This window comes from Pogoniulus pusillus, chromosome 9 (genome assembly GCF_015220805.1).
Source record: "Pogoniulus pusillus isolate bPogPus1 chromosome 9, bPogPus1.pri, whole genome shotgun sequence".
Lineage (NCBI taxonomy): Eukaryota > Metazoa > Chordata > Aves > Piciformes > Lybiidae > Pogoniulus > Pogoniulus pusillus.
In genome coordinates this window covers 3,142,702-3,170,625 of record NC_087272.1, presented here as the reverse complement: position 1 = coordinate 3,170,625, position 27,924 = coordinate 3,142,702, and the positions used below count along the sequence as shown (strand labels likewise).

Below are 27,924 nucleotides of genomic sequence, written 5' to 3'. Positions count from 1 at the left end.
CTCAGGGCAGACCTCATTGCTGTCTACAACTACCTGAAGGAAGGCTGTAGCCAGGTGGGGTTGGGCTCTTCTGCCAGGCAAGCAGCAACAGAAGAAGGGGACACAGTGTGAGGTTGTGCCAGGGGAGGCCTAGGCTGGATGTTGTTAGGAAGTTGTTGTCAGAAAGAGTGATTGGCATTGGAATGGGCTGCCCAGGGAGGTGGTGGAGTGGCCGTAGCTGGAGGTGTTGAAGCCAAGCCTGGCTGGGGCACTTAGTGCCATGGTCTGGTTGATTGGCCAGGGCTGGGTGCTAGGTTGGGCTGGCTGAGCTTGGAGAGGTCTCTTCCAACCTGCTGATTCTATGAGGGTCTTCTGTGTGCTTTAGAATTCACCTTTAAAAGCCTGCACCTTCCCCGATTCCATGAACACTACACTTAGTAGCTTCTCACTCCTGTAGCCCCTGCAAAAGACCAATTGTTTCATTGGTTCCTGCAACCCCCACATTGATTTGGCCAGCACAAACACACAACCTTTGAAAACAGAGGCAGGAACACTGTAGCAGTAGAAGACACAGCAGCAGACTCCTGTGATAGCTTTGTGAAGGTAAGAGTGTGAAGGTGTTAAGGAAATGACAGCTCCAAGCGCTCCAGCGCTATCCAAGGACATCAGAGAAGACTCAAAAGAGAAACAGACAGCTAAGATAAAAGCAGCTTTTATTACAATCCTCTTAGAAGCTTCAGAAAGCATAACTTAATGACTGTGTAGCTACTATAATACATTATTTTACAGGAGAACCATAGGGCCAGGAAGCTTTTATTTATAAACACAAGAAAGCCTACAGGCTTCACTCGGTAATAAATAACTACCACTGCCTCGTTCTGCTCCTGCTAGAGGATGTGTTGAGGCCCCTAAAAGTACACAGCAACGTATTTCTCAGGGGTATTATGTATTTCCCCCCCCCCCAAGTTTTCCACAAGATGAACAGTTTCTTAGCTTAAGAAGCAGAGCCTTTCTCTTTGAGCTTGCACTTCAAATCACAACGATGCAGCACTGCTATGGGCTTGGGTTTTTTCTTCCCCCCCCCTTTCACTTTTTCTGCCTCCTTGCTCTGCTTTGTAAAACATTTACAACCACTCTAAAACTGGCCCTGCTAAGAGCCTAGTGAGATCCACACAGTATCACAGTATCATTAGGGTTGGAAGAGACCTCACAGATCATCAAGTCCAACCCTATCCAAGCTAATTTCTTCTGCTAAGGACAACACTGAGAAATAAGTGCATACAGTTCCTCTTTGTCTTCTTGCTCCAAACCTACCCCCCCCCCCCCCCCCAAAAAATAATAACCAAGCAATACAATTTCCTTATTCATTCCTTGCTCACTTTCTGCTTTCTAACAACCTACAGCACCTCAAACTCAGCAAGGCAAAAGAAAGAACTGCCAGGGCCACGTTGGGAGATTCAAGTGGCTGAATAGAAGGGGAGGTGGGGGGGTGTGGAGTGGGAGTGGGGGTGTGCCCACCAGTGATCAGCACAAAAACACTCTCATCTTGTGGTTTCTCTTGACACAGCAGTAGAAAAAAAAAAGGTATAGAAAAGGCTAGAATTGATCTTGCAGTAAAGGCTAAGTGAAAGATATTTTTTTCCCCTTTTTATTTCTCCCCCCCCCCCCCCCCCCCCCCCCCCCCCCCCCCCTTTTTTTTTTTTTTTGTCTTTTTGCAAAGCAGATGGAAAAAAGAAGAAAGGAAGTTGAGTGTTTCTATTTCTCTTTGGCAACTCGGGGTAAAAATCACTGGACATTGAGAGCACGTGCTGAGACTTCGTGGTGCCAGTCACGTAATTTGGTATATTTGGGGCTAAAGACGTGGATGGGAACCTTTTCCCTGTGGGGGGAAAAAACACAAACAAACAAAAGAAAAACACAGAAAAGGAAAAAAAAAAACAACAACAACCAACAAACAAAAGTGATAGAAGAAAACATAAGAAAGGAAGGAATAAAGGGTTGTCTTCGGCAGTTTATTTGCAAGGCAGCATGCAATCTCCATGCGCTGTTCCTATCTGTGCATTGCCTTCCTCTCTTTGTAGGCATAGAATCATAGAATCAAGCAGGTTGGGAGAGAGCTCCAAGCTCATCCAGTCCAAGCTAGCACCCAGCCCTGGCCAAGCAACCAGACCATGGCACTAAGTGCCTCAGCCAGGCTTTGCTTGAGCACCTCCAGGCACGGTGCCGCCACCACCTCCCTGGGCAGCCCATTCCAATGCCAATCACTCTCTCTGACAACAACTTCCTCCTAACATCCAGTCTAGACCTACCCTGGCACAACTTGAGACTGTGTCCCCTTGTTCTATTGCTGGTTGCCTGGGAGAAGAGCCCAACCCCACCTGGCTACAGCCTACTTTCAGGGAGCTGTAGACAGCAATGAGCTCTGCCCTGAGCCTCCTCTTCTGCAGGCTGCACACCCCCAGCTCCCTCAGCCTCTCCTCATAGGGTTTGTGCTCCAGGCCCTTCACCAGCTTTGCTGCCCTTCTCTGGACACCTTCCAGCACCTCAACATCTCTCTTGAATTGAGGGGCCCAGAACTGGACACAGCACTCAAGATGTGGCCTGACCAGTGCTGAGTACAGGGGAAGAAGAACCTCCCTTGTCCTGCTGCCCACACTGCTCCTGAGCCAGCCCAGGAAGCCATTGGCTCACTTGGCCACCTGGGCACACTGCTGGCTCATCTTTAGCCTACTATCTACCAGTACCCCCAGGTCCCGAGTGGTAGGCAAAAATCAGAACAGCTCCCATTGAACTGTGAGATTTAGCCTCTAGGAGGTCCTCTTTTGGAACAGCACCGTTGTGGGTTAAGGGAAATTAAGAGTTAATTGGTATAACCATAAAGAAAGCCCTGCAGGAAGTCCTGGGGGAGCACACAGGACACTGCAATGGTTTCTTCTGCTCTTACTTTCCTGCATCTCCCTGTGCAAGGGAGTCCACAGCTCTCTCTTTCCCTTTCTCTCTGCCGAGCACATGCAGCTGCTGTTATGTCTTGGTGTGTGGGGGAGAGAGGTCTCAGAATCACAGAAACATTCAGATTGGCAAAGCTCCTCAGGATCACCAAGTCCAACCTAAAACCCTACTCTACAAGGGTCACCTTAAACCACAGCCTCAAGCACCACAGCCAAACGACCTTTAAACACATCCAGGCTGGGTGACTTCACCACCTCCCTGGGCAGCTCATTCCAGTCCCTGACCACTCTCTGAATGAAAAACTTTATCCTAATGTCGAGTCTAAACCCAGTCTCAGCTTGAGGCCATTCCAATTACCTGTGAGAGGAGACCAGCAGCTGCAGTCCCTTCAGGCAGCTGCAGACAGCCATGTGGTCTCTCCTTAGCTTCTTCTGCCTCAAACTAAGCATCCTCAGCTCCTTTGGTCACTCCTCATCAGATTTACTCTCCAGGCCCTTCACAGCTTCCTTGCCCTCCTCTGCACTCACTCCAGCACCTCCACATCTCTCTTGTAATGAGGTGCCCAAAACCCAACACAGTACTTGAGGTGTGGCCTCACCAGAGCAGAGTCCAAGGGGACAATCCCCTCCCTGCCCCTGCTGCACACAGCATTGCTGATCCCAGCCAGGATGCCACTGGCTTTCTTGGCCACCTGGACACACTGCTGGCTCCTATTCAGCTGCTTGTCAATCACAACCCCCAGGTCCCTTTCTGCAGGCAGCTTTCCAGCCACACTGCCCCAAGCCTGTAGCACTGCTTGGGGTTGTTTTGACTCAAGTGCAGGACCTGGCATTTGGCCTTGTTGAAGCTCATCCCATGAATGTTGGCTCATTGATGGCCTCCTCTGGGTCACAGCTGGCAAGCTAATTTCTAGCTATACCACCAGGCCTAGTCAGGGGGCATTGAGGCTTTGCAGGCCTGTCTTGATGGGGGGGGAGGGGCAGTTTGGCCTGCTCCTGGGCCTGCTGAGGCTGAGTGGAGGCTGAAGGCTTTGGAAGGCTCTGGAAGGCCCAGGTGGAGAACTGGGTCTAGTTTGTGTATATATTCCTTTTAGAATTATAGGATTGTCAGGGCTGGAGAGGACCTCAAGGATCAACCAGCTCCTTGGCATGGGCAGGGACACCTCACACTAGATCAGGCTGTCCAGAGCCACATCCAGCCTGGCCTTCAAAACTTCCAGGGATGAGGCTTCCTCCACCTCCCTGAGCAACCTGTGTCACTCTCTCACCTCCCTCATGCTGAAGAACTTCTTCCTAACATCCAGTCTGAACCTATTTCCAGCTTTGCTCCATTCCCCCCAGTCCTATCACTCCCTGACAGCCTAAAAAGTCCCTCCCCAGCTTTCTTGTAGTCCACTTCAGATACTGAAAAGCCACAATAAGAATCATAGAATCAGGCAGATTGGAAGAGATCTCCAAGCTCAGCCAGTCCAACCTAGCACCCAGCCCTGGCCAATCAACCAGACCATGGCACTAAGTGCCCCATCCAGGCTTTACTTCAACACCTCCAGGGCCACTGATTCCATCACCTCCATGGGCAGCCCATTCCAATGCCAATCACTCTCTCTGCCAACAACCTCCTCCTAACATCCAGCCTATCATTTTGGAGCCTTCTCCTCTCCAGTCTGAACAGCCCCAACTCCCTTAGTCTCTCCTCACAGCAGAGCAGCTCCAGCCCTGTGACCATCCTCATGGCCCTTCTCTGGCCACCTTCCATCACATCCCTGTCATTGCTATGATCTGCAGTCTTTCACCACCCTCATGCTGAAGAACTTTTTCCTAACATCCAGTCTGAATCTACCCATTTCCAGCTTTGCTCCATTCCCCCCAGTCCTATCACTACCTGAACCCTTAAAAAGTCCCACCCCAGCTTTTTTGTAGGCCCCCTTCAGATACTGGAAGGCCACAAGAAGGTCTCCTTGGAGCATTCTCTTCTCCAGAGTGAAGAACCCCTTTTGTGTTTCTGTGTTCATGTGTAAATGGCACTCATATTTAGCCTCCAGTTCTGTGCCAAGATCTTTTATTTCACTCCCTTGGGTGCAAAAAAACCTTTCTGTCCTTCAGCCCTGGGCAGCTCGTGGCTCCAAACTAGGACAAAACCACATCTGCCAAATTAAAACAGCTGACTCCCATTCACAGCCTACCACTGTTTTTCAGCTCTGCTTTGCAATCTGATCCACACTCACAAACCACAAGTGCCTGGTTAGGATTAGGGGGAGGAAAACACATCCACAAGCTGATCTTGCACAGCAAACAGAATCTGTTCAGGTTCACAGAGAATCTCAAGCTCCTGCACGATCACGAACACTGCATTTCACCAACAGGAAGGTTGGTCCAGGCAGGAAAAGCTCCAGATGTTCACATGCCAAGGTAGAAGGCAACAGTAGCAGCAACATCCTAAACCCCCCCCCAGGTTTCACACAAATGCACCAAGCTGGCAGTTAAGAATTAACACATGCATAGCATTAAAGTATTAAAAGTAATATAAATGTATTGAGCTTAATAAAAATGAGAAACATCAACTTACTTTGTCTTCTTTGCAGCTTCATGTTCGGGTTCTTCCACTGCAACAAATGAGAAGAGTTTGATTTTCCAAGGCATTGAAGGCACTCTACCACCTCACACTGACATTTAGCCCTGTACCAACACCTTCACTGAAGCAAATTACGAGGCTCATTAGGACTCCTCAGCTCTACACCCCAGGGGAAGTGAGAGGTGTCTATAAAGAGTCTCTCCATGATCAGGATTGCTGAAAGGTAGCTCTGCTCGTCTCTGCCCTTTCCCTTGGCCCACTTTCCATGTTAGCAGTGAGAAAGGGGAGGCAAAAAGTGGGAGATCTTAGAATCATAGAAACAAGCAGGTTGGAAGAGACCTCTTCAAGCTCAGCCAGCCCAACCTAGCACCCAGCCCTGCCCAATCCACCAGACCATGGCACTAAGTGCCCCAGCCAGGCTTGGCTTCAACACCTCCAGGCACAGCAACTCCACCACCTCCCTGGGCAGCCCATTCCAATGCCAATCACTCTCTCTGACAACAACTTCCTAACAACATCCAGCCTAGACCTGCTCTGGCAAAACTTCACACTGTGTCCCCTTCTTCTGTTGCTGCTTGCCTGGCACAAGAGCCCAACCCCACCTGGCTACAGCCTCCCTGCAGGCAGCTGCAGGCAGCAATGAGCTCTGCCCTGAGCCTCCTCTGCTGCAGGCTGCACACCCCCAGCTCCCTCAGCCTCTCCTCACAGGGCTCTGCTCCAGGCCCCTCCCCAGCCTTGCTGCCCTTCTCCAAACACCTTCCAGCACCTCAACATCTCTCTTGAATGGAAGCACCCAGAACTGGACACAGTAAGATCTCCTTGGAGCCTTCTCCACTCCAGGCTGAACACCCCCCACTCTCTCAGCCCGTCTCCACAGAGCACCTGCCTGCCCAAGGCCGTGGCTGCGGTTCGCGCCAGGCGCACTCACCGTGGTCGGTGCCGGTGATCTGGGCCAGGATGCGGAAGGAGCGGGACTGGGTGGTGCCGGTGCGGGGGTGCCAGTCCTCCGTGTCCTCAATCAGCCGCTTCTTGCTGGCGTCGCTGTGCGTGGGCGTGTGGTAGAACTCCGTGTAGGTGTCCACGATGTGCTTTCGGGGGGGGCTGCAGCGAGGGACAGGAGAGAACAGTAAGCTCAAAGCTTCTGACACCACCCGGGTTCACAGTGTCACAGTGTCACAGTATCATCAGGGTTGGAAGAGACCTCACAGATCATCAAGTCAAAACCCTTTAGCACAGAGCTCAAGGCCAGACCATGGCACCAAGTGCCACGTCCAGTCCTGCCTTGAACAGCTCCAGGGACGGCGACTCCACCACCTCCCCGGGCAGCCCATTCCAGTGTCCAATGACTCTCTCAGGGAAGAACTTTCTCCTCACCTCCAGCCTAAATCTCCCCTGGCACAGCCTGAGGCTGTGTCCTCTTGTTCTGGTGCTGGCCACCTGAGAGAAGAGAGCAACCTCCTCCTGGCCACAACCTCCCCTCAGGTAGTTGCAGACAGCAATAAGGTCTGCCCTGAGCCTCCTCTTCTCCAGGCTAACCAATCCCAGCTCCCTCAGCCTCTCCTCGTAGGGCTGTGCTCAAGGCCTCTCCCCAGCCTCGTCGCCCTTCTCTGGACACGCTCAAGCATCTCAATGTCCCTCCTAAACTGGGGGGCCCAGAACTGAACACAGCACTCAAAGTGTGGTCTAACCAGTGCAGAGTACAGGGGCAGAATGACCTCCCTGCTCCTGCTGGCCACACCATTCCTGATGCAGGCCAGGATGCCACTGGCTTTCTTGGCCACCTGGGCACACTGCTGGCTCATGTTCAGGTGGGTATCAATCAGCACCCCCAGATCCCTCTCTGTCTGGCTGCTCTCAGCCACTCCGACCCCAGCCTGTATCTGTGCATGGGGTTGCTGTGGCCAAAGTGCAGCACCAGCACTTGGAGCTACTGAAGCCATCCCCTTGGACTCTGCCCATTTGTCCAGGATTCGGATGGGATTGGATTTGGACTGGCTTGTACCAGGCCTTTTCCCTGTCCTTATTCCCCCCTGACGCTATGGCATTGCAGCCTGTGACACATCCCTGTTCTGCTGCTGACACACTTCACGTGGCAGAAGACAGTGTGGACAAGACACGTACACGCTGAAGCCTTTACCGTTTGGGTGGGTTTTTCCTTGGAGATGAGAGAGGAAGACAGCAGGAGAAAGGTTTTCCCAGCAGGAACAGGAAAAGGAGAAAAGGAAAACAAAGTGAAACAAACCCAGAAAGCTGGAACAGAAGTGCAGCTAATTGTTCTAGCGAATTAGTTCTGTGGGAGAGGGCACCCAAGCCCAGTTAATAGCAATGTTCACATGCTACTAACAGAGCCACAGCACCACAGAACTGTCATAAGAAGCTCAGAGCAATTTCCTCACAAGGATTACAGGAGAATTTATTTTGGTACAACTGGGTAAGGCTGGTTCAGATCCAGTGGCTCTCATCAAATCCTCCCTTTGGTTCACAAGAGGCAAAGGGCCAAACGTGCCACACAGTCTTAAATTAAGCCTGGATCACAACCAGGCCATTTAGAAGTGTAGGCAGTGACACTGTGGAGCATGACATGGAGATGCTGATGCTCAATGTGTTCTCTCTGAAATTCAAAGGAGCAGGCAGATCATCCCACTTGGAAATTTCCCCCACAGCAACCCACATGCTGTCACCCATCTCTGCACTAGCAGACTTGCAAGAGCACAGAATCACAGCGTGGCTCAGCTTGGAAGGGAAATCAGAGATCATCTACTCCAACCTCCCCACTCATGAGCATGGACACCTCTCAGCTAGACTTAGCTGCTCAAGGCCTCATCCAACCTGGCATTGAACACCCCCAGGTAGGAAGCAGCCACAGCACTCCCATGGCAACCTATTCCAGAGTCTCACCACCCTGGTACTGAAGAACTTCTTCCTAAGGTCCAGTCTAATCCTGCTTTGCCTCAGCTTCAAACCACTCCCCCTTGGCCTGTCTCTAGACACCCTCAGGAAATGTCCCCCTGCAGCCCTCCTGCAGGATCCCTTCAGCTATTGGGAGGCAGCTCTAAGGCCTCCCTAGAGACTTCCCTTCTCCAGGCTGAACACCCCCAGCTCCCTCAGCCTGTCCTAGCAGAGGTGCTCCAGCCCTTGGATCATCTTTCTGGCCTCCTCTGCACTCACTCCAAGAGGTCTGCATCCTGCTTACAGTGTGGACACCAGAACACAGGGCTATAAAACTTTGTCTGCAGTAACTGATGTGAAGAACCTGTAATGGCACTGATCAGGGTGGGAAATGAGAACAGAAGAGTTGAACTATGAAAGCATTACTCTCAAATCAGTGGATCATCAGGATCGGTGCTGGGCTGGGTCCTGTTCGGCACCTTCACTGATGATCTTGACCAGGGGACTGAGTCCAGCATCAGTGAGTTTGCAGATGACACCAAGCTAGGAGCAGCTGTGGAGCTGTTGGAGGGTAGGAGAGCCCTGCAGAGGGATCTGGCCAGGCTGGATGGGTGGGCAGAGGCCAATGGGATGAGATCAAACAATGCCAAGTGCAGGGTTCTACACTTTGGCCACAACAACCCCAAGCAGCACTACAGGCTGGGGCCAGAGTGGCTGAGAGCAGGCAGGCAGAGAGGGAGCTTGGGGTGGTGGGAGAGAGGAGCTGAAGCTGAGGCAGCAGTGCCCAGGTGGGCAGCAGAGCCAATGGCATCCTGGGCTGGCTCAGGAGCAGTGTGGGCAGCAGGACAAGGGAGGTTCTTGTGCCCCTGTGCTCAGCACTGCTCAGGCCACCCCTGGAGTGCTGTGTCCAGTTCTGGGCTCCTCAATTGCAGAGAGATGTTGAGGTGCTGGAAGGTGTCCACAGGAGGGCGACAAAGTTGGTGAGGGGCCTGGAGCAGAGCCCTGTGAGGAGAGGCTGAGGGAGCTGGGGGTGTGCAGCCTGCAGCAGAGGAGGCTCAGGGCAGAGCTCATTGCTGTCTGCAGCTACCTGCAGGGAGGCTGTAGCCAGGTGGGGTTGGGCTCTGCTGCCAGGCAAGCAGCAACAGAAGAAGGGGACACAGTGTGAGGTTGTGTCAGGGGAGGTCTAGGCTGGATGTTAGGAGGAAGTTGCTGGCAGAGAGAGTGATTGGCATTGGAATGGGCTGCCCAGGGAGGTGGGGATATGTAGGCTTAATACTTAGACTCACAGAATCAGTCAGGGTTGGAAGGGACCACAAGGAGCAGCCACTCCCAACCCCCCTGCCATGCCCAGGGACACCCTACCCTAGAGCAGGCTGCCCACAGCCTCAGCCAGCCTGGCCTCAAACACCTCCAGCCATGGGGCCTCAACCACCTCCACGGGCAACCCATGCCAGCCTCTCACCACTCTCATCACCAACAACTTCCTCCTCACCTCCACTCTGACTCTCCTCACCTCCAGCTTTGCTCCATTTCCCCCAGTCCTGGCACTCCCTCACAGCCTAAAAAGTCCCTCCACAGCTTTTTTGTAGCCCCCTTCAGATCCTGGCAGGCCACAAGAAGGTCACCTGGGAGCCTCCTCTGCTCCAGCCTGCACAGCCCCAACTCTTTCAGGCTGTGCTCACAGCAGAGCTGCTGCAGCCCTCTCAGCATCCTCCTGGCCCTGCTCTGGACACACTCCAGCATCTCCACATCCCTCTTGTCCCAGGGGCTCCAGAACTGGATGCAGTACTGCAGGTGGGGTCTCAGCAGTGCACAGCAGAGGGGGAGAATCACCTCCCTGGCCCTGCTGGGCACATTTCTGCTGCTGCAGCACAGGCTCTGCTTGGCTTTCTGGGCTGCAAATGCACACTGCTGGCTCATGCTGAGCTTCTCATCCACCAGCACCCCCAAGTCCCTTTCCTCAGGGCTGCTCTCCAGCCAGTCACAAATTATGTGAAAGGTATTGCACAAAATCACATCAAGATCCTGGATTTACTGGCACACAGTATTTGTGAAGTCCATAGAATCAACCATGGGGCACATCTCAAAGTTACTAAAAGAGAGAGAGATATACAGTAGAATGGCAGTTCCAGGACAGAGCACAAGTAACACAGAGAAGAAAATGATGTAAAGCATCAAACCAGTTAATAGCAAAGCATAAAATCTGAGCTTCAAAGCAGTAATTAAGTGTATGGAACTCCAGGGAAATGCAGTTGTTTACAATCAGCTGACTGCATTCTAGCAGCTACCACAGTGAAATCAGCAGTCTTACTGAAAGTGGTGCTACAAACCAAGTGCCCTGCCGACTTCTCTTCAGGATCCTACAAAAGTTCCTTTTTCAAGGCATGGGAGTCTGCTGGTAATGACTCACTGAGGCAACAAGGTGGTGCCAGAGACAAAGGAAGAGTTCCCAACTTGCCTCTCTCTGAATTCAGCTTCGAGGCAAGGGGGGAAAAAGGCAAGCCAGTTAAAAAACCCCAAACCCTCAATCGTGCACCAGAGTATATGGATTCTACTCTCATTTTTCTTCTGTGAATTCAGGATCACAGAACGGGCTGGGTTGGAAAGGACCTCCAAAGGTCATCTAGTCCAACCTGTTCAGCAGTAACCAGTTTGGGTTGCCCAGAGTCCTGTCCAGCCTTACTTTGAACACCTATCCAGGGTTAGGCCTTAAACCACCTCCCTGGGCAACCTGTTCCTGTATTCTACGACTCTCAAGATAAAGAACTTCAGTATCCATCCCTTCACTCCACAATTCTCAAACCATTTTTGCTTTCACACTGCATTTCACCATTTACTACTTGTATCATCCACACCAACTAGTCACTGATGCACCAAGAATCCATCTCTGCACCCACACCAATCATCCAGGGATGCACCAAGGATTTACCTCTGCACCCACACCAATCAGCCAGGGATGCACCAAGGATTTATCTCTGCACCCACACCAATCAGCCAGGGATGCACTAAGGATTCATCTCTGCACCCACACCAATCAGTCAGGGATACACCAAGGATTTATCTATGCAATAGATGCACCAAGGATTTATCTCTGCACCCACACCAATCATCCAGGGATGCACCAAGGATTTACCTCTGAACCCACACCAATCACACAGGGATGCACCAAGGATTTATCTATGCAATGGCTGCACCAAGGATTTATCTATGCAATAGATGCACCAAGGATTTATCTCTGCACCCACACCAATCAGACAGGGATGCACCAAGGATTTATCTCTGCACCCACACCAATCAGACAGGGATGCACCAAGGATTCATCTCTGCACTCACACCGATCAGCCAGGGATGCACCAAGGATTTATCTATGCAATGGCTGCACCAAGGATTTATCTATGCAATAGATGCACCAAGGATTTATCTCTGCACCCACACCAATCAGTCAGGGATGCACCAAGGATTTATCTCTGCACCCACACCAATCAGACAGGGATGCACCAAGGATTCATCTCTGCACTCACACCGATCAGCCAGGGATGCACCAAGGATTTATCTCTGCACCCACACCAATCAGACAGGGATGCACCAAGGATTCATCTCTGCACCCACACCAATCAGCCAGGGATGCACCAAGGATTTAGCTATGCAATGGATGCGCCAAGAATCTATCTCTGCACCCACACCAATCAGACAGGGATGCACCAAGGATTTATCTCTGCAATAGATGCACCAAGGATTTATCTCTGCACACACACCAATCAGACAGGGATGCACCAAGGATTTATCTATGCAATAGATGCACCAAGGATTTATCTCTGCACACACACCAATCAGACAGGGATGCACCAAGGATTTAGCTATGCAATGGATGCACCAAGGATTTATCTCTGCATCCACACCAATCAGCCAGGGATGCACCAAGGATTTATCTCTGCACCCACACCAATTAACCATGGATGCACCAAGGATTGATCTATACACACAAACACCACACAAATGTTTTGTGGAATGAAAATAAACCCCAAGCCCTGCAAAATCTAGCACAGCCAAAAGCCAGATCACATCACGTCCAATGCAGACAAAACCATTTGCTACACTAAGAAGTTACTAAGAGCAGCTGAAGCTGTTTTGCAAAATCTAAGTATGAAGCTCTCTAAGAGCTGCAATTCTGCAAAACAAGAATACATGCTGGTTATTCCAACAGGAGAAACAACCACAGTTCAACTCCAGTGCTGTTGATACTAACTTTGTCGTTGCTGTTATCTGCAAGGGAAAAAAAAAAACACAAAGTATTTGATGTGTTAATGCATCCTTTGCTTCTTGAAATATTACAGGATTTTCCAAATTCAAGCTCTGGTAAAGCCATCTATTATGTAAGTCAAACTTAGAATCGTCAAGAGAACCTACAAGGGGAAAAAAAATCAACCTAGCTGAGCTTAAACTGAGTGAAGTTTGTTGAGATCTTACCTGTTTTAAGCAGCAGGCACATTTCCATGCAAGAGTTGGCAAGAAGGTCTTGATAAAAGCATAACTGCATACAGCCCAGTGAAGGCAAATTGCTTCTTTCTAAGTCTTTCTAAGCCAAAACTAAACAAGGGAAACAAAACTTCCTTCCCCATCCTGAAGTGAAAGCAAATAGTTTAGGTCCTGAATGGAGTTTGAAGGGAACAAGCAGGAAGGGAGGAACTTCTGTGGCTGACAAAGTGCATGTCTGAAAAACTACATTTGCTCAGTAGTGCTACTTATGAAGATGAATCATGCAAAACACAGAAGCAATGTGGAATTTAGTGCAGACTAACCAATTCGCTTGGTATTATTCTTCCTGTAACCTAGGGCGGGACACTAACAGTGAACCCATCTTGCTCCTCAAGTGCTTGCTCTAGCCTGCAGCACTTCTTTCCAGAAGACTTCATTTCGCTGCTATTGTTCCACTCTTTCAGTACTAATTGCTGCTTTTGTATACTCCTTAGGCAGTTATTTGCTATGACAACATTCCTGGAAAGATAAGAGATGGTTTGCCAAAGTCTATTCAAGAGGTCTACCAGCACTGAGTCCTTCAGAATCTTCTGATTTCACTCCACTTCTATGCACCACAGACTCTTGCCACCAGCTGGATGCTACCATACCAACAGCATTCAATGAGTCTATGCATAGAGAATATCGATACTGCAATATGAAAAGAAGAGGCACCTCACAAAATTTCCCCTCTCTGTCAGAAGTTCAGCTGAAACTGCAGTTTAAAACATGTTCACCTTTCATATACTTCACACATGAAGCCGGCGAGGGGCCTGGAGCAGAGCCCTGTGAGGAGAGGCTGAGGGAGCTGGGGGTGTGCAGCCTGCAGCAGAGGAGGCTCAGGGCAGAGCTCATTGCTGTCTGCAGCTCCCTGAAGGGAGGCTGCAGCCAGGAAGGGCTAGTATCTGCTGCCAGGCAAGCAGCAAGAGAAGAAGAGGACATAGCCTCAAGTTGTGCCAGAGGAGGATGTTAGGATCTAGGCTGGATGTTGTTAGCAAGTTGTTGGCAGACAGAGCGATTGGCATTGGAATGGGCTGCCCAGGGAGGTGGAGGGGTCACCTTTCCTGAAGGTGCTGAAGCAAAGCCTGGATGAGGCACTTAGTGCCATGGTCTGGTTGATTGGCCAGGGTTGGGTGTTAGGTTGGACTGGCTGAGCTTGGAGCTCTCTTCCAGCCTGATGGATTCTATTATTCTGTGGTCTGGTTGATTGGCCAGGGCTGGGTGCTAGGTTGGGCTGGCTGAGCTTGGAGGTCTCTTCCAGCCTGGTTGACTCTATGATGCTAAGAGAATATATCAGATGCAGGAGGCACCAGGCCTATTCCTCCAGCCTGTCCCTTGAGGGATGGGAAAAAGTAACCACAGCTTTTAGGTTTTAAGCACAGGTTTTATATCCTTGAGATCAAGGAGAAACCTACAGTTCCCCTTTTGCCCTCCTTACTGCCTAATTCGATCTGCCAGACCCCACTGCTAGGCATGAAGGCCAGCTGGCATGAGACTGCTTGCACTCCTCTCCCTGGCACAGCAGATGCTGGGATCCTGTCTCTGGGGTGCTACAGCTTGTGTGCCCTGTCCTGGAATTTCTGGGAGAGTCCAAAGCAGTCCCAGCCAAAAACATGCTGCTGAAACAGGGCAGTGGTACATGTGTAAGTGCCCAAGATCACTGCTGAGCTCAGCACCATTTATCAATCCATTGCTGACTGGTCCAGATGCTGTACAGTGTAAGCATTTTATGTAACCTTCAATGATCTTGGAGGTCTCTTCCAACCTGGTTGATTCTATGGTAGGTTTCCAACATCCACTTCAACATAAAAAACCTCCAAACCATTTGAATACAAAAATTGCTCAGGTTTAAAATCTGTGCTGCTTTTTTAGGGGAAAAGTAACCCTTGAGGTGCAAAGAATCTGCTAAACCCTGCCAGCTTCCTTGAATGGATCTTAAACCTTCTCCCATTTTGTGCAGAGGAGCAATCTGCCTCCCTTCCAGGACCCTTCTCCATCAGTCCTGTCTGATGTGACAGTTGGTATCTCAGCAAGCCCCATTCCCAGCCTCTACAGCCCCCACTGACCCTTCTTGCCACACTGCTTTGCGTTCTTGAGTGCCTGCTGCTTTCGGTCAGGAATCGACACACACAGTGAGACAGCGACACTGAAATCAATAGCAGGCTTGTTGTAAGGTCCAGGAACACAGCTGATCCAAGCCATCTGCTAAAGGACTTTGTGATCCACACCCAATTTAGCTGTGACACTCCTTCAACCCAGTATAAGGCATTGAGAAGTGCCATCACCAATGGCATTCTTGGCCCTTTGAAGCTTCCCTTTTAAGCTGAATCGCTCCTCAGAGAAATGCCATCACCAAACCTTTGGCTTGGCCCTTTGAAGCATCCCTTTTAAGCTGAAACATTCCTTAAAGAAATGCCATCACCAAAGGTTTGGCTTGGCCCTTTGAAGCATCCCTTTTAAGCTGAATCGTTCCTCAGAGAAATGCCATCACCAAACGTTTGGCTTGGCCCTTTGAAGCATCCCTTTTAAGCTGAATCATTCCTTAGAGAAATGCCACCACCAAACGTTTGGCTTGGCCCTTTGAAGCATCCCTTTTAAGCTGAATCATTCCTTAGAGAAATGTTATCACCAAACCTTTGGCTTGGCCATTTGAAGCTTCCCTTTTAAGCTGAATCATTCCTTAGAGAAATGTTATCACCAAACCTTTGGCTTGGCCCTTTGAAGCATCCCTTTTAAGCTGAATCATTCCTTAGAGAAATGTTATCACCAAACCTTTGGCTTGGCCCTTTGAAGCATCCCTTTTAAGCTGAATCATTCCTTAGAGAAATGTTATCACCAAACCTTTGGCTTGGCCCTTTGAAGCATCCCTTTTAAGCTGAATCATTCCTTAGAGAAATGTTATCACCAAACCTTTGGCTTGGCCATTTGAAGCTTCCCTTTTAAGCTGAATCATTCCTTAGAGAAATGTTATCACCAAACCTTTGGCTTGGCCCTTTGAAGCATCCCTTTTAAGCTGAATCATTCCTTAGAGAAATGTTATCACCAAACCTTTGGCTTGGCCCTTTGAAGCATCCCTTTTAAGCTGAATCATTCCTTAGAGAAATGTTATCACCAAACCTTTGGCTTGGCCCTTTGAAGCATCCCTTTTAAGCTGAATCATTCCTTAGAGAAATGTTATCACCAAGCCTTTGGCTTGGCCCTTTGAAGCATCCCTTTTAAGCTGAATCATTCCTTAGAGAAATGCCATCACCAAACCTTTGGCTTGGCCCTTTGAAGCTTCCCTTTTAAACTGAATCATTCCTCAGAGAAATGTCATCACCAAACCTTTGGCTTGGCCCTTTGAAGCATCCCTTTTAAGCTGAATCATTCCTTAGAGAAATGTTATCACCAAACCTTTGGCTTGGCCCTTTGAAGCTTCCCTTTTAAGCTGAATCATTCCTTAGAGAAATGTCATCACCAAAGGTTTGGCTTGGCCCTTTGGAGCATCCCTTTTAAGCCGAGTCGTCCCTCAGAGCTTTCCTTCTGAGGATCGCAGTGGTCCCAGCTGTGTTCCACTCAGCCCTTACACAAGCCCAGCTATTTGTTTTTTTCTCCTGGGAGAAAAGAGCCTCGCAGCGAAAAGCACAAGAAATCCCACCTACCCATTTTGCTGTTTACTCTCCCCCTGGTTTTCTCTGCCTCCTCGTCGTGGCCCCTCGGCTAGCTCCTGGGCGCCCTGGGCAGCGGTGGCGCTGGGGGCCGCGGCGGTGGCGCTGGGGGCCGCGGCGTGCGCGGCCGCAGGCTGCCGTAGGACATTAACTGCAGGTTTAGCAGCGCTCGGGGCGGCCGCAGGCTGCTCAGCGTTAGGCTTGGCGTTAACATGCAGTCCGGGCGCGGCAAACGGCGCCGCCTGAGCTGGGGTGAAGGCGGAGGATGGTGATGGGATGGAGGTGACTTTGGAGGAGGTTACAGCTCCAAACGGCCGTGGCGTCGTATTGTAAGCCACGCTTGCCACGGCAGTGACTTTGGGTGCGACAGCAGAGGCAATGGGCACAGGCTTAACTACTTCGGTAGGTTCGCCCTATGCGAGATGAGAGACAAAAACGAAACACACAAAACCGCTCCAAACGCATGCAGAGCCTTCCTCAGCAGGGAGTCTTCGCTGCTCTCAGGGCAGAGAGCCTGCTCAGCACCAAACCAAGCACAGAAGCAAGCCTTAACAAGATTGCAGCCATGAAATGTGCAAAGGAAAAGCCCCGAGCCGTGCGTTTCAGGAAAGGGAAGCATCCAGGCATGCACAATCAGTGTGAAATCCCACGATGCTAACTCACAGTATCACAGTATTATCAGGGTTGGAAGAGACCTCACAGATCATCAAGTCCAACCCTTTAGCACAGAGCTCAAGGCCACACCATGGCACCAAGTGCCACGTCCAGTCCTGCCTTGAACAGCTCCAGGGACGGCGACTCCACCACCTCCCCGGGCAGCCCATTCCAGTGTCCAATGACTTTCTCAGGGAAGAACTTTCTCCTCACCTCCAGCCTAAATCTCCCCTCTCATCACATCCAAAAGAGGCACCCCACAAATCAAACTCAAGAGAAACTGAAGAACTGCTTTGCTGCAAACCCCTCTGGGTAACTCATGTGTGAAAAACCCCAAGTGGTTCTTACAAAAACCCACATTCCACTTCTCCAACCCAATTTGGGATGCCCACATTCCCCACAGGCAAGCAGCACGTGTGCGTGCACATGTGGTATGGATAGAGCGTAGGATCAGGGAATCAGGCAGGTTGGAAGAGAGCTCCAAGCTCAGCCAGCCCAACCTAGCACCCAGCCCTGCCCAATCCACCAGACCATGGCACTAAGTGCCCCAGCCAGGCTTGGCTTCAACACCTCCAGCCACAGCCACTCCACCACCTCCCTGGGCAGCCCATTCCAATGCCAATCACTCTCTCTGACAACAACTTCCTAACAACATCCAGCCTAGACCTGCCCTGCCACAGCTTGAGACTGTGTCCCCTTCTTCTCTTGCTGCTTGCTGGCAGCAGAGCCCAACCCCACCTGGCTACAGCCTCCCTTCAGGGAGCTGCAGACAGCAATGCCCTGAGCCTCCTCTGCTGCAGGCTGCACACCCCCAGCTCCCTCAGCCTCTCCTCACAGGGCTCTGCTCCAGGACCCTCCCCAGCCTTGCTGCCCTTCTCTCAACACCTTCCAGCACCTCAACATCTCTCTGCAATTGAGGAGCCCAGAACTGGACACAGCACTCCAGGGGTGGCCTGAGCAGTGCTGAGCACAGGGGCACAAGAACCTCCCTGCTCCTGCTGCCCACACTGCTCCTGAGCCAGCCCAGGATGCCATTGGCTCTGCTGCCCACCTGGGCACTGCTGCCTCAGCTTCAGCTCCTCTCTCCCAGCACCCCCAGCTCCCTCTCTGCCTGCCTGCTCTCAGCCACTCAGTCCCCAGCCTGTAGTGCTGCTTGGGGTTGCTGTGGCCAAAGGGTAGAACCCTGCCCTTGGCCTTGTTCAGTCTCATCCCACTGGCCTCTGCCCACCCATCCAGGCTGTGCAGGGCTCTCCTACCCTCCAACAGATCCACATCTGCTGAGATGTGCTGAGACAGCCCTTAGGAGTGGAACCAGAGCACTGGAGCTCATTTAGCAGAGGTCACTGCTTTGGGACTTGGAGCTGTTCCAGTTGCACTCCACTCAGGTGTCTCAATGTCTTATTTTTTTTCCCCTGAGAGCTGTATTTTACCATTGTGGTTCCCAGACTGTGGCCTTTCAAATCACAGTCTGCAGAACTATATATACTACTCATTATCTCTGCCCACTGCAGAGCATTTAAGCCACCTGTAGGCATTTTCAGGTTTGCAAACATCCTTCTGATTAAAAAAAGGGGGTTTGAAACTATTGGGCTGGGTGATAGGTTGGACTGGATGATTTAGGAGGTCTCTTTCAACCTGGTTTGATTCTATCGATTGAGAGTTAAAAAAAGAACTTAAGAACAACTCATTCCCACGGGGAATTCTTCCCCAAAATCCAAATATTTAGATAAGTTTCTTTCAAATAGAAAGGAAGATTTCAGTGCCCATTAAAAAGAAAAACCAAAGACCAAACTGAAAACTCATCAGCAAAAAAACCTCAACCAATGCTTTACTGTTTCTCTCTTGGGGACTGAGGAAACACTTCAGTATCTATATAAAAAACGTTCCAATGATGGTATGATAACTTTTACTTCTTCCTATTATTATTAATACTATTATTATTGCTGTTGTTATTGTTGTTATTATTATTCTAGTTACAATTCTATTTATATTCTTATATTTATTATTGTGTTATTTTCTGCTTCTCTCTTAGGGACAGAGGAAACACTTCAATATCTACCTAAAAATGCTCAAATAATGGTATGACAACTTTTATTTCTTCTCATTATTATTACTATTGTAATTGTTGTTATTGATGTTATTATTAGTCTATTTACAATTCTATTTATATTATTGTATTTATTATTGTTCTATTTTCTGTTTCTCTCTTAGGGACAAAGGAAACACTTCAATATCTGTCTAAATAATGTTCCAATAATGGTGTGATAATTTTACTTCTACTTCTTCTTATTATTACTATTATTATTGTTGTTATTATGATTGTTATTATAATTCTATTTACTATTCTATTTATATTCTTATATTTATTATTGTGTTATTTTCTGCTTCTCTCTTAGGGACAGAGGAAACACTTCAATATCTACCTAAAAATGTTCCAATAATGGTATGATAACTTTTATTTCTTCTCATTATTATTACTACTATTAGAATTGTTGTTATTGATGTTATTATTATTCCATTTACAATTCTATTTCTATTATTATATTTATTATTGTTCTATTTTCTGTTTCTCTCTTAGGGATAGAGGAAACACTTCAATATCTACCTAAAAATGTTCCAATAATGGTATGATAACTTTTATTTCTTCTCATTATTATTATTACTACTATTATTATTATTGTTGTTATTGATGTTATTATTAGTTTATTTACAATTCTATTTATATTCTTATATTTATTATTGTTCTATTTTCTGTTTCTCTCTTGGGGATAGAGGAAACACTTCAATATCTACCTAAAAATGTTCCAATAGTGGTATGATAACTTTTATTTCTTCTCATTATTATTACTACTATTATAATTGTTGTTTTTGATGTTATTATTATTCCATTTACAATTCTATTTCTATTATTATATTTATTATTGTTTTGTTTCTGTTTCTCTCTTAGGGATAGAGAAAACACTTCAATATCTACCTAAAAATGTTCCAATAGTGGTATGATAACTTTTACTTCTTCTTCTTACTACTATTAGAATTGTTGCTGTTGATGTTATTATTCTTCTATTTACAATTCTATTTGTATTATTATATTTATTATTGTTTTGTTTCTGTTTCTCTCTTAGGGACAGAGGAAACATTTCAATATCTACCTAAATAATGTTCCAATAATGGTATGATAACTTGAACTACTTCTTCTTTTTCTTCTTCTTCTTGTTATTATTATTATATTTATTATTGGTTTATTTTCTGCTTCTCTCTAAGGAACAGAGGAAACACTTCAATATCTATCTAAAAATGTTCCTAGAATGATATGATAACTTTTACTTCTTCTACTTCTTCTTCTTATTATTATTACTATTATTATTCTATTTACTATTCTATTTATATTCTTATATTTATTATTGTTTTATTTTTCTGCTTCTCTCTTGGGGACAAAGGAAACACTTCAATATCTGTCTAAATAATGTTCCAATAATGGTGTGACAATTTTACTTCTACTTCTTCTTATTATTACTATTATTATTGTTGTTATTACTGTTGTTATTATTATTCTATTTACTATTCTATTTATATTCTTATACTTATTATTGTGTTATTTTCTGCTTCTCTCTTAGGGACAGAGGAAACACTTCAATATCTGCCTAAAAATGTTCCTATAATGGTTTGATAACTTTACTTCTTTTTCTTCTTATTGTTATTATTACTATTATTGTTGTTATTATTATTATTGATATTATTATTCTATTTATATTCTTATATTTATTATTGTGTTATTTTCTGCTTCTCTCTTAGGGACAGAGGAAACACTTCAATGTCTATCTAAAAATATTCCTATAATGATATGATAACTTTTACTTCTTCTACTTCTTCTTCTTCTTATTATTACTATTATTATCATTCTATTTACTATTCTATTTATATTCTTATATTTATTATTGTTTTGTTTTCTGCTTCTCTCTTAGGGACAAAGGAAACACTTCAATATCTGTCTAAATAATGTTCCAATAATGGTGTGATAATTTTACTTCTACTTCTTCTTCTTATTACTATTATTATTGTTATTATTATTCTATTTACTATTTTTTTATCTTGTTATTACTATTACTATTATTATTACTGTTGTTAATATTGTTATTATTATTCTATTTACTATTCTATTTATATTCTTTTATTTATCATTACATTAATTATAGTTTTATTTTCTGTTGCTCTCTTGGGGACAGAGGAAACACTTCAATACCTATCTAAATAATGTTCCAATAATGGTATGATAACTGTTACTTATTATTATTATTACTATTATTATTATTGTTGTTGTTGTTGTTATTGTTGTTCTGTTTACAATTCTATTTATATTCTTATATTTATTATTGTTTTCTTTTCTGCTTCTCTCTTAGGGATAGAGAAAACACTTCGATATCTATCTAAAAAGTGTTCCAATAATGGCATGATAATTTTACTTCTTCTTCTTATTATCATTATTATTATTACTACTATTATTATAGTTGTTGTTATTATTGTTATTTTCCTATTTACTATTCTATTTATTTTCTTATATTTATTATTGTTTTATTTTTTGTTTCTCTCTTAGGGACAGAGGAAACACTTCAATATCTATCTAAAAAACATTCCAATAATGGTATGATAACTTTTACTTACTATTATTACTACTATTATTCTTGTTGCTGTTATTATTCTATTTGCAATTCTATTTATATTACTATATTTATTATTGTTTTATTTTCTGTTCTCTCTTAGGGACAGAGAAAATACTTCAATACCTATCTAAAAAATGTTCCAATAATGGTATGATAACTTTTACTACTTCTTCTAATTATTATTATTATTATTATTACTATTATTATAGTTGTTGTTGTTATTATTGTTATTTTCCTATTTACTATTCTATTTATATTCTTATATTTATTATTGTTTTATTTTCTGTTTCTCTCTTAGGAACAGAGGAAACACTTCAATGTCTATCTAAAAAGTGTTCTAGTAATGGTGTGATAACTTTTTCTTCTTATTCTTATCATTATTATTACTATTATTACTGTTGTTATTATTATTATTCTATTTACTATTCTATATATATTCTTATATTTATTATTGTTTTGTTTCTGTTTCTCTCTTAGAGACAGAGGAAACACTTCAAAATCTATCTAAAAAATGTTCCAATAATGGTGTGATAACTTTTACTTCTTATTATTACTATTATTAATACTGTTGTTATTATTGTTATTATTATTCTATTTACTATTCTATTTATATTCTTATATCTATCATTACATTTATTATTGGTTTATTTTCTGTTGCTCTCTTGGGGACAGAGGAAACACTTCAATATCTGTCTAAAAATGTTTCAATAATGGTTTGATAACTTCTACTTCTTCTTCTTGTTATTATTATTCTATTTACTATTCTATTTCTATTAATATATTTGTTGTTATATTTATTATTGTTTTATTTTCTGCTTAGGGACAGAGAAAATAGTTCAATATCTATCTAAAAAATGATCCAATAATGGTATGATGACTTTTACTACTACTTCTACTTCTTCTTCTTGTTATTATTATTATTATTATTGCTATTATTATTATATTTATTATTGTTTTATTTTCTGCTTCTCTCTTAGAAACAGAGGAAACACTTCAATGTCTCAAACATGTTCCAATAATGGCATGATAACTTTTTACTACTTATTATTATTATTCTATTTACTATTCTATTTATATTCATTATTGTTCTATTCATTATTCTATTTATTAATTGATTTACTTTCTTTTACTTCGTATTTTTACATTCTAATTAATCAATTAATTATTAATTATTTGGGGCCAGATGCCTCACCTTTTTCAATCGTTTCTTTGGGTTGGTCTGTCTGTTTTGAGGGTACTCTCTGAAAGATTCCAATACCTTTAAAGCAGCAAATGGAAGTCAAGCATTGAAAGGCAAGTTTGAATGACAGCAGGGGAGCAGTTAGTGCCACATGCTTGGTTGTGATGGTGATGATGATGATGAACATACCTTTGGCACATGAATAAGATCAGGTTTTGTTATAGAAGTCACTCTGAAAGAGAAAAAAAAAAACAAAACAAAACACACATCAGTGTAAATCCCAAGTTCTTGAAGCATTTCCTTCTTCCAACTCACCAAGAGCATGCATAGATGTAAAACTATTTCCTTCCCCCTAAAGGAAACAAGAAGTATGAAGGTGAAACTTGGCTTGGCTGACATCTAAAAGCTTCTGTGGCCATTCACAGAGACTTGGACAGACTGAGGCCTGGGCAGATAACCACCTGATGAGGTTCCACAGGGATCAGTGCAGAGTCCTGCACCTGGGAAGGAACAATGAACTGCACCACTACAGGCTGGGAAGTGATCTGCTGGAGAGCAGCCCTGTAGAGAGGGACCTGGGAGTGCTGGTGGCTAACAAGTTCTGCATGGGACAGAGTCCCAGGTGGAGAACTACAGGGTTAAAAAAATCCTCTGGGGACTAGAAGATTGTTCTTCAATCCCATAATTCTGCTATCTCCAAAGTGGGGGGGGGGCAGGTAACACTCAAACCATCACTGACAGCAATGTGCCCTGATGGTCAAGAAGGCCAGTGGGGTGCTAGAGGGCATTAGGAAAAGACTGGATGAGGCACTTAGTGCCATGGTCTGGTTGACTGGATAGGGCTGGGTGCTAGGTTGGACTGGATGAGCTTGGAGGTCTCTTCCAACCTGGTTGATTCTATGATTCTATGATTAGGAAGAGTGTGGTCAGCAGATCAAGGGAGGTTTTCCTCCCCTTCTACTCTGCCCTGCTGGAGACCTCACCTGGAATACTGTGTTCAGTTTTGGGCTCCCCATTTCAGAAGGGACAGGGATCTACTGGAAGGAATCCAAGGGAGGGCTACAAAGATCATAGAATCTGTCAAGAATGACTCCCTCTGCCAAGAATGACTTCTTAAGATCCAGCAGTAACCAGTCAACCACACCACGGCACTAAGTGCCTCATCCAGGTTTTGCTTCAACACCTCCAGGGACAGTGACTCTTTCCCCAAAGCCATTTGACTTTTGGGCCTCATGAGAAGATTGTAACAACAGCAATGGTGCTGCAGGCTCAGTAGCTGGCTAACATTAAGAGATATCCATATAATCCACAGAATAGGAAGGGCAGATCCTGCCTTTCTAACCTGATCTCCTTCTCTGATCAGGTACCCCCTTGGTGGGTGTGGGGAGGCCTGTGGATGTGTCTATCTGGACTTCAGCAAGGCCTTTGACACTGTCCCCAACAGCAAACTGCTGGCTAAGCTGTCAGCCCATGGCTTGGATGGCAACACTCTGTGCTGGGTTAGGAACTGGCTGGAGGGCTGAGCCCAGAGAGTGGTGGTGAATGGTGCCACATCCAGCTGGCAGCTGTCACTAGTGGTGTCCCTCAGGGATCAGTGCTGGGCCCCATCCTCTTTAACATCTTCATAGATGATCTGGATGAGGGCATGGAGTCAGTCATCAGCAAGTGTGCAGATGACACCAAGCTGAGGGCAGATGTGGCTGGGTTGGAGGGCAGAAGGGCTCTGCAGCAGGACCTTGACCGCCTGCACAGATGGGCAGAGTCCAAGGGGATGGCTTCAATAGCTCCAAGTGCTGGTGCTGCACTTTGGCCACAGCAACCCCATGCAGAGATACAGGCTGGGGTCAGAGTGGCTGGAGAGCAGCCAGACAGAGAGGGATCTGGGGGTGCTGATTGATACCTGCCTGAACATGAGCCAGCAGTGTGCCCAGGTGGCCAAGAGAGCCAGTGGCATCCTGGCCTGCATCAGGAATGGTGTGGCCAGCAGGAGCAGGGAGGTCATTCTGCCCCTGTACTCTGCACTGCTTAGACCACACCTTGAGTGCTGTGTTCAGTTCTGGGCCCCCCAGTTTAGGAGGGACATTGAGATGCTTGAGCGTGTCCAGAGAAGGGCGACGAGGCTGGGGAGAGGCCTTGAGCACAGCCCTACGAGGAGAGGCTGAGGGAGCTGGGATTGGTTAGCCTGGAGAAGAGGAGGCTCAGGGCAGACCTTATTGCTGTCTACAACTACCTGAGGGGAGGTTGTGGCCAGGAGGAGGTTGCTCTCTTCTCTCAGGTGGCCAGCACCAGAACAAGAGGACACAGCCTCAGGCTGTGCCAGGGGAGATTTAGGCTGGAGGTGAGGAGAAAGTTCTTCCCTGAGAGAGTCATTGGACACTGGAATGGGCTGCCCGGGGAGGTGGTGGAGTCGCCGTCCCTGGAGCTGTTCCAGGCAGGATTGGACGTGGCACTTGGTGCCATGGTCTGGCCTTGAGCTCTGTGCTAAAGGGTTGGACTTGATGATCTGTGAGGTCTCTTCCAACCCTGACAATACTGTGATACTGTGATAATATGCTGCCAGGAAGAAAACAAAACACAGAAGAAGAGACTGATAGCCTCCTGCACATCACCTTCACCGTTTGTGCACTGCTGCTGCCAGGCATTATGCCCACATCAGCAGCAATTCTCAACAGAGAGAGGGTTTTCTGTGCTCTGAGGAAGAGGTCAGCTCTCCCCTTTCCCACAGAGCATGCAAGCCTAGGAGAATAGTGACCCTTGGCCCTTCAAGGAACTGAGATCCATCATTAATCACTCCTAATTGCACAGTTGTCAATTTGCAGCAACAAAAGCCACAAGAAGAAGAAGAAAAGAAAGGCAGGGAAAGAAAAATAAAAGCCATCAGAGGGAAACTTTCCTTTCAATTGTAAGGCCAGGGTCAAAAAGCACCATGCATAACTCTGCATCTTACACAATCAGAGAATGGCTTAGGTTGGAAGGGACCTCAAAGATCATCTAGTTCCAACCCCCTGCCATGGGCTTTTTCATGAGGTCAGAGTATTTGTTTTGTGTATGTAAGCTGATCTGACAGTAAGAAAAAACCCAACACACTCATGGTTCAAATCAGTTACTGTATTTCAGGCTTGAGGGGGGAAAAATCACTTTGCTAATGCTGCATCTTGAAGCTTCAGTCTCTGGGGAGGCTTTAGAGCAGCAGGTGGCTGAGAGCAGCCAGACAGAGAGGGACCAGGGGGTGCTGGTCTACATGCAACTGAGGATGAGGCAGCAGTGTGCCCAGGTGGGCAGCAGAGCCAATGGCATCCTGGCCTGCATCAGGAGCAGTGTGGGCAGCAGGACAAAGGATGTTACTCTGCTCCTGTGCTTAGCACTGCTCAGGCCACCCCTTGAGTGCTGTGTCCAGTTCTGGGCTCCTCCACTCAAGAGAGATGTTGAGGTGCTGGAAGGTGTTTGGAGAAGGGCATCAAGGCTGGGGAGGGGCCTGGAGCAGAGCCCTGTGAGGAGAGGCTGAGGGAGCTGGGGGTGTGCAGCCTGCAGCAGAGGAGGCTCAGGGCAGAGCTCATTGCTGTCTGCAGCTGCCTGAAGGGAGGCTGTAGCCAGGTGGGGTTGGGCTCTTGTGCCAGGCAAGCAGCAACAGAAGAAGAGGACACAGTCTCAGACTGTGCCAGAGCAGGTCTAGGCTGGATGTGAGGAGGAAGCTGTTGGCAGAGAGAGTGGTTGGCATTGGAATGGGCTGCCCAGGGAGGAGGTGGAGCCCTCATCCCTGGAGGTGTTTAAAAGGAGGCTGGCTGAGGCACTTGGTGCCATGGGTTAGTTAATTAGAAGGTGCTGTGTGCTAGGTTGGACTCGATGATCTCGCAGGTCTTTTCCAAGCTGGCTAATTCTGTGATTCTGTGAAGGGGGTCGACAAGGAAGATGGAGAGGAGCTTTTTCAAGGGCATGTAGCAGTAGGACAAGGAACAATGATTTTAAACTAGACCAGGGCAGATTTAAAAACAGAACATTAAGAAGTTCTTTACTGTGAGGGTGGTTGAATACTGGAACAGGTTGCCCAGAGAGGTGGTGGAGGCTCCATCCCTGGAGGCATTCATAGTCAGGCTTGATGTGGCTCTGAGCAACCTGATCCAGTTGGGGGTGTCCTTGAGGGTTGGACTAGATGGCTTTTGGAGGTCCCTTCCAACACAATCACAGGCTCACAGGATATTAGGGGTTGGAAAGGACCCAAGGAGATCATTGAGTCCAACCTCCCTGCCAGAGCAGGACAATCCTATCTAACACAGAGCACAGAGGAACACATCCAGACAGGCCTTGAGAGGCTCCAGAGAAGGAGACTCCACAACCTCTCTGGGCAGCCTGTGCCAGGGCTCTGGGACCCTTACATGAAAGAAGTTCCCCCTTGTGTTGAGCTGGAACCTCCTGTGCTGCAGCTTACACCCATTGCTGCTTGTCCTGTCCCAGGGAGCAGTAAGCAGAGCCTGTTTCCCCGCTCCTGGGCAGCCTTCTATGACTCTGTAAGAACACTACAGAATCATTCTATGACTCTGTAAGAAGAACACAGAATCATTCTATGACTCTGTAAGAACACCTCAGAATCATTCCATGACTGTAAGAACACCACAGAATCATTCTATGACTCTGTAAGAACAACTCAGAATCACTCTAGGACTGTAAGAACACCTCAGAATCATTCTATGACTCTGTAAGAAGAACACAGAATCATTCTATGACTCTGTAAGAACACCTCAGAATCATTCCATGACTGTAAGAACACCACAGAATCATTCTATGACTCTGTAAGAACAACTCAGAATCACTCTAGGACTGTAAGAACACCTCAGAATCATTCTATGACTCTGTAAGAACACCTCAGAATCATTCTATGACTGTA

At 46.7% G+C, this 27,924-nt stretch overlaps 1 protein-coding gene across 10 annotated transcripts in view; it reads right to left on the bottom strand.

Moving 5' to 3' along the window:
• Positions 1 to 27,924, bottom strand: part of PDLIM5 (PDZ and LIM domain 5) — a 169,225-nt gene that overhangs the window by 51,738 nt on the left and 89,563 nt on the right. For 3 of the 10 annotated variants that reach the window (XM_064148342.1, XM_064148346.1, XM_064148347.1), the window contains exons 4-8: positions 23,232 to 23,274; positions 16,545 to 16,963; positions 7,637 to 7,654; positions 6,428 to 6,600; positions 5,494 to 5,530 (exon numbers count right to left, since the gene is read on the bottom strand). In XM_064148342.1, the coding sequence (XP_064004412.1) occupies positions 5,494 to 5,530; positions 6,428 to 6,600; positions 7,637 to 7,654; positions 16,545 to 16,963; positions 23,232 to 23,274 (690 nt within the window). Of the gene's footprint in view, positions 1 to 1,691; positions 1,859 to 5,493; positions 5,531 to 6,427; positions 6,601 to 7,636; positions 7,655 to 16,544; positions 16,964 to 23,231; positions 23,275 to 27,924 lie in introns of those variants that run through there. The other 7 variants (XM_064148344.1, XM_064148348.1, XM_064148350.1 and 4 more) reach the window with 6 other exon arrangements.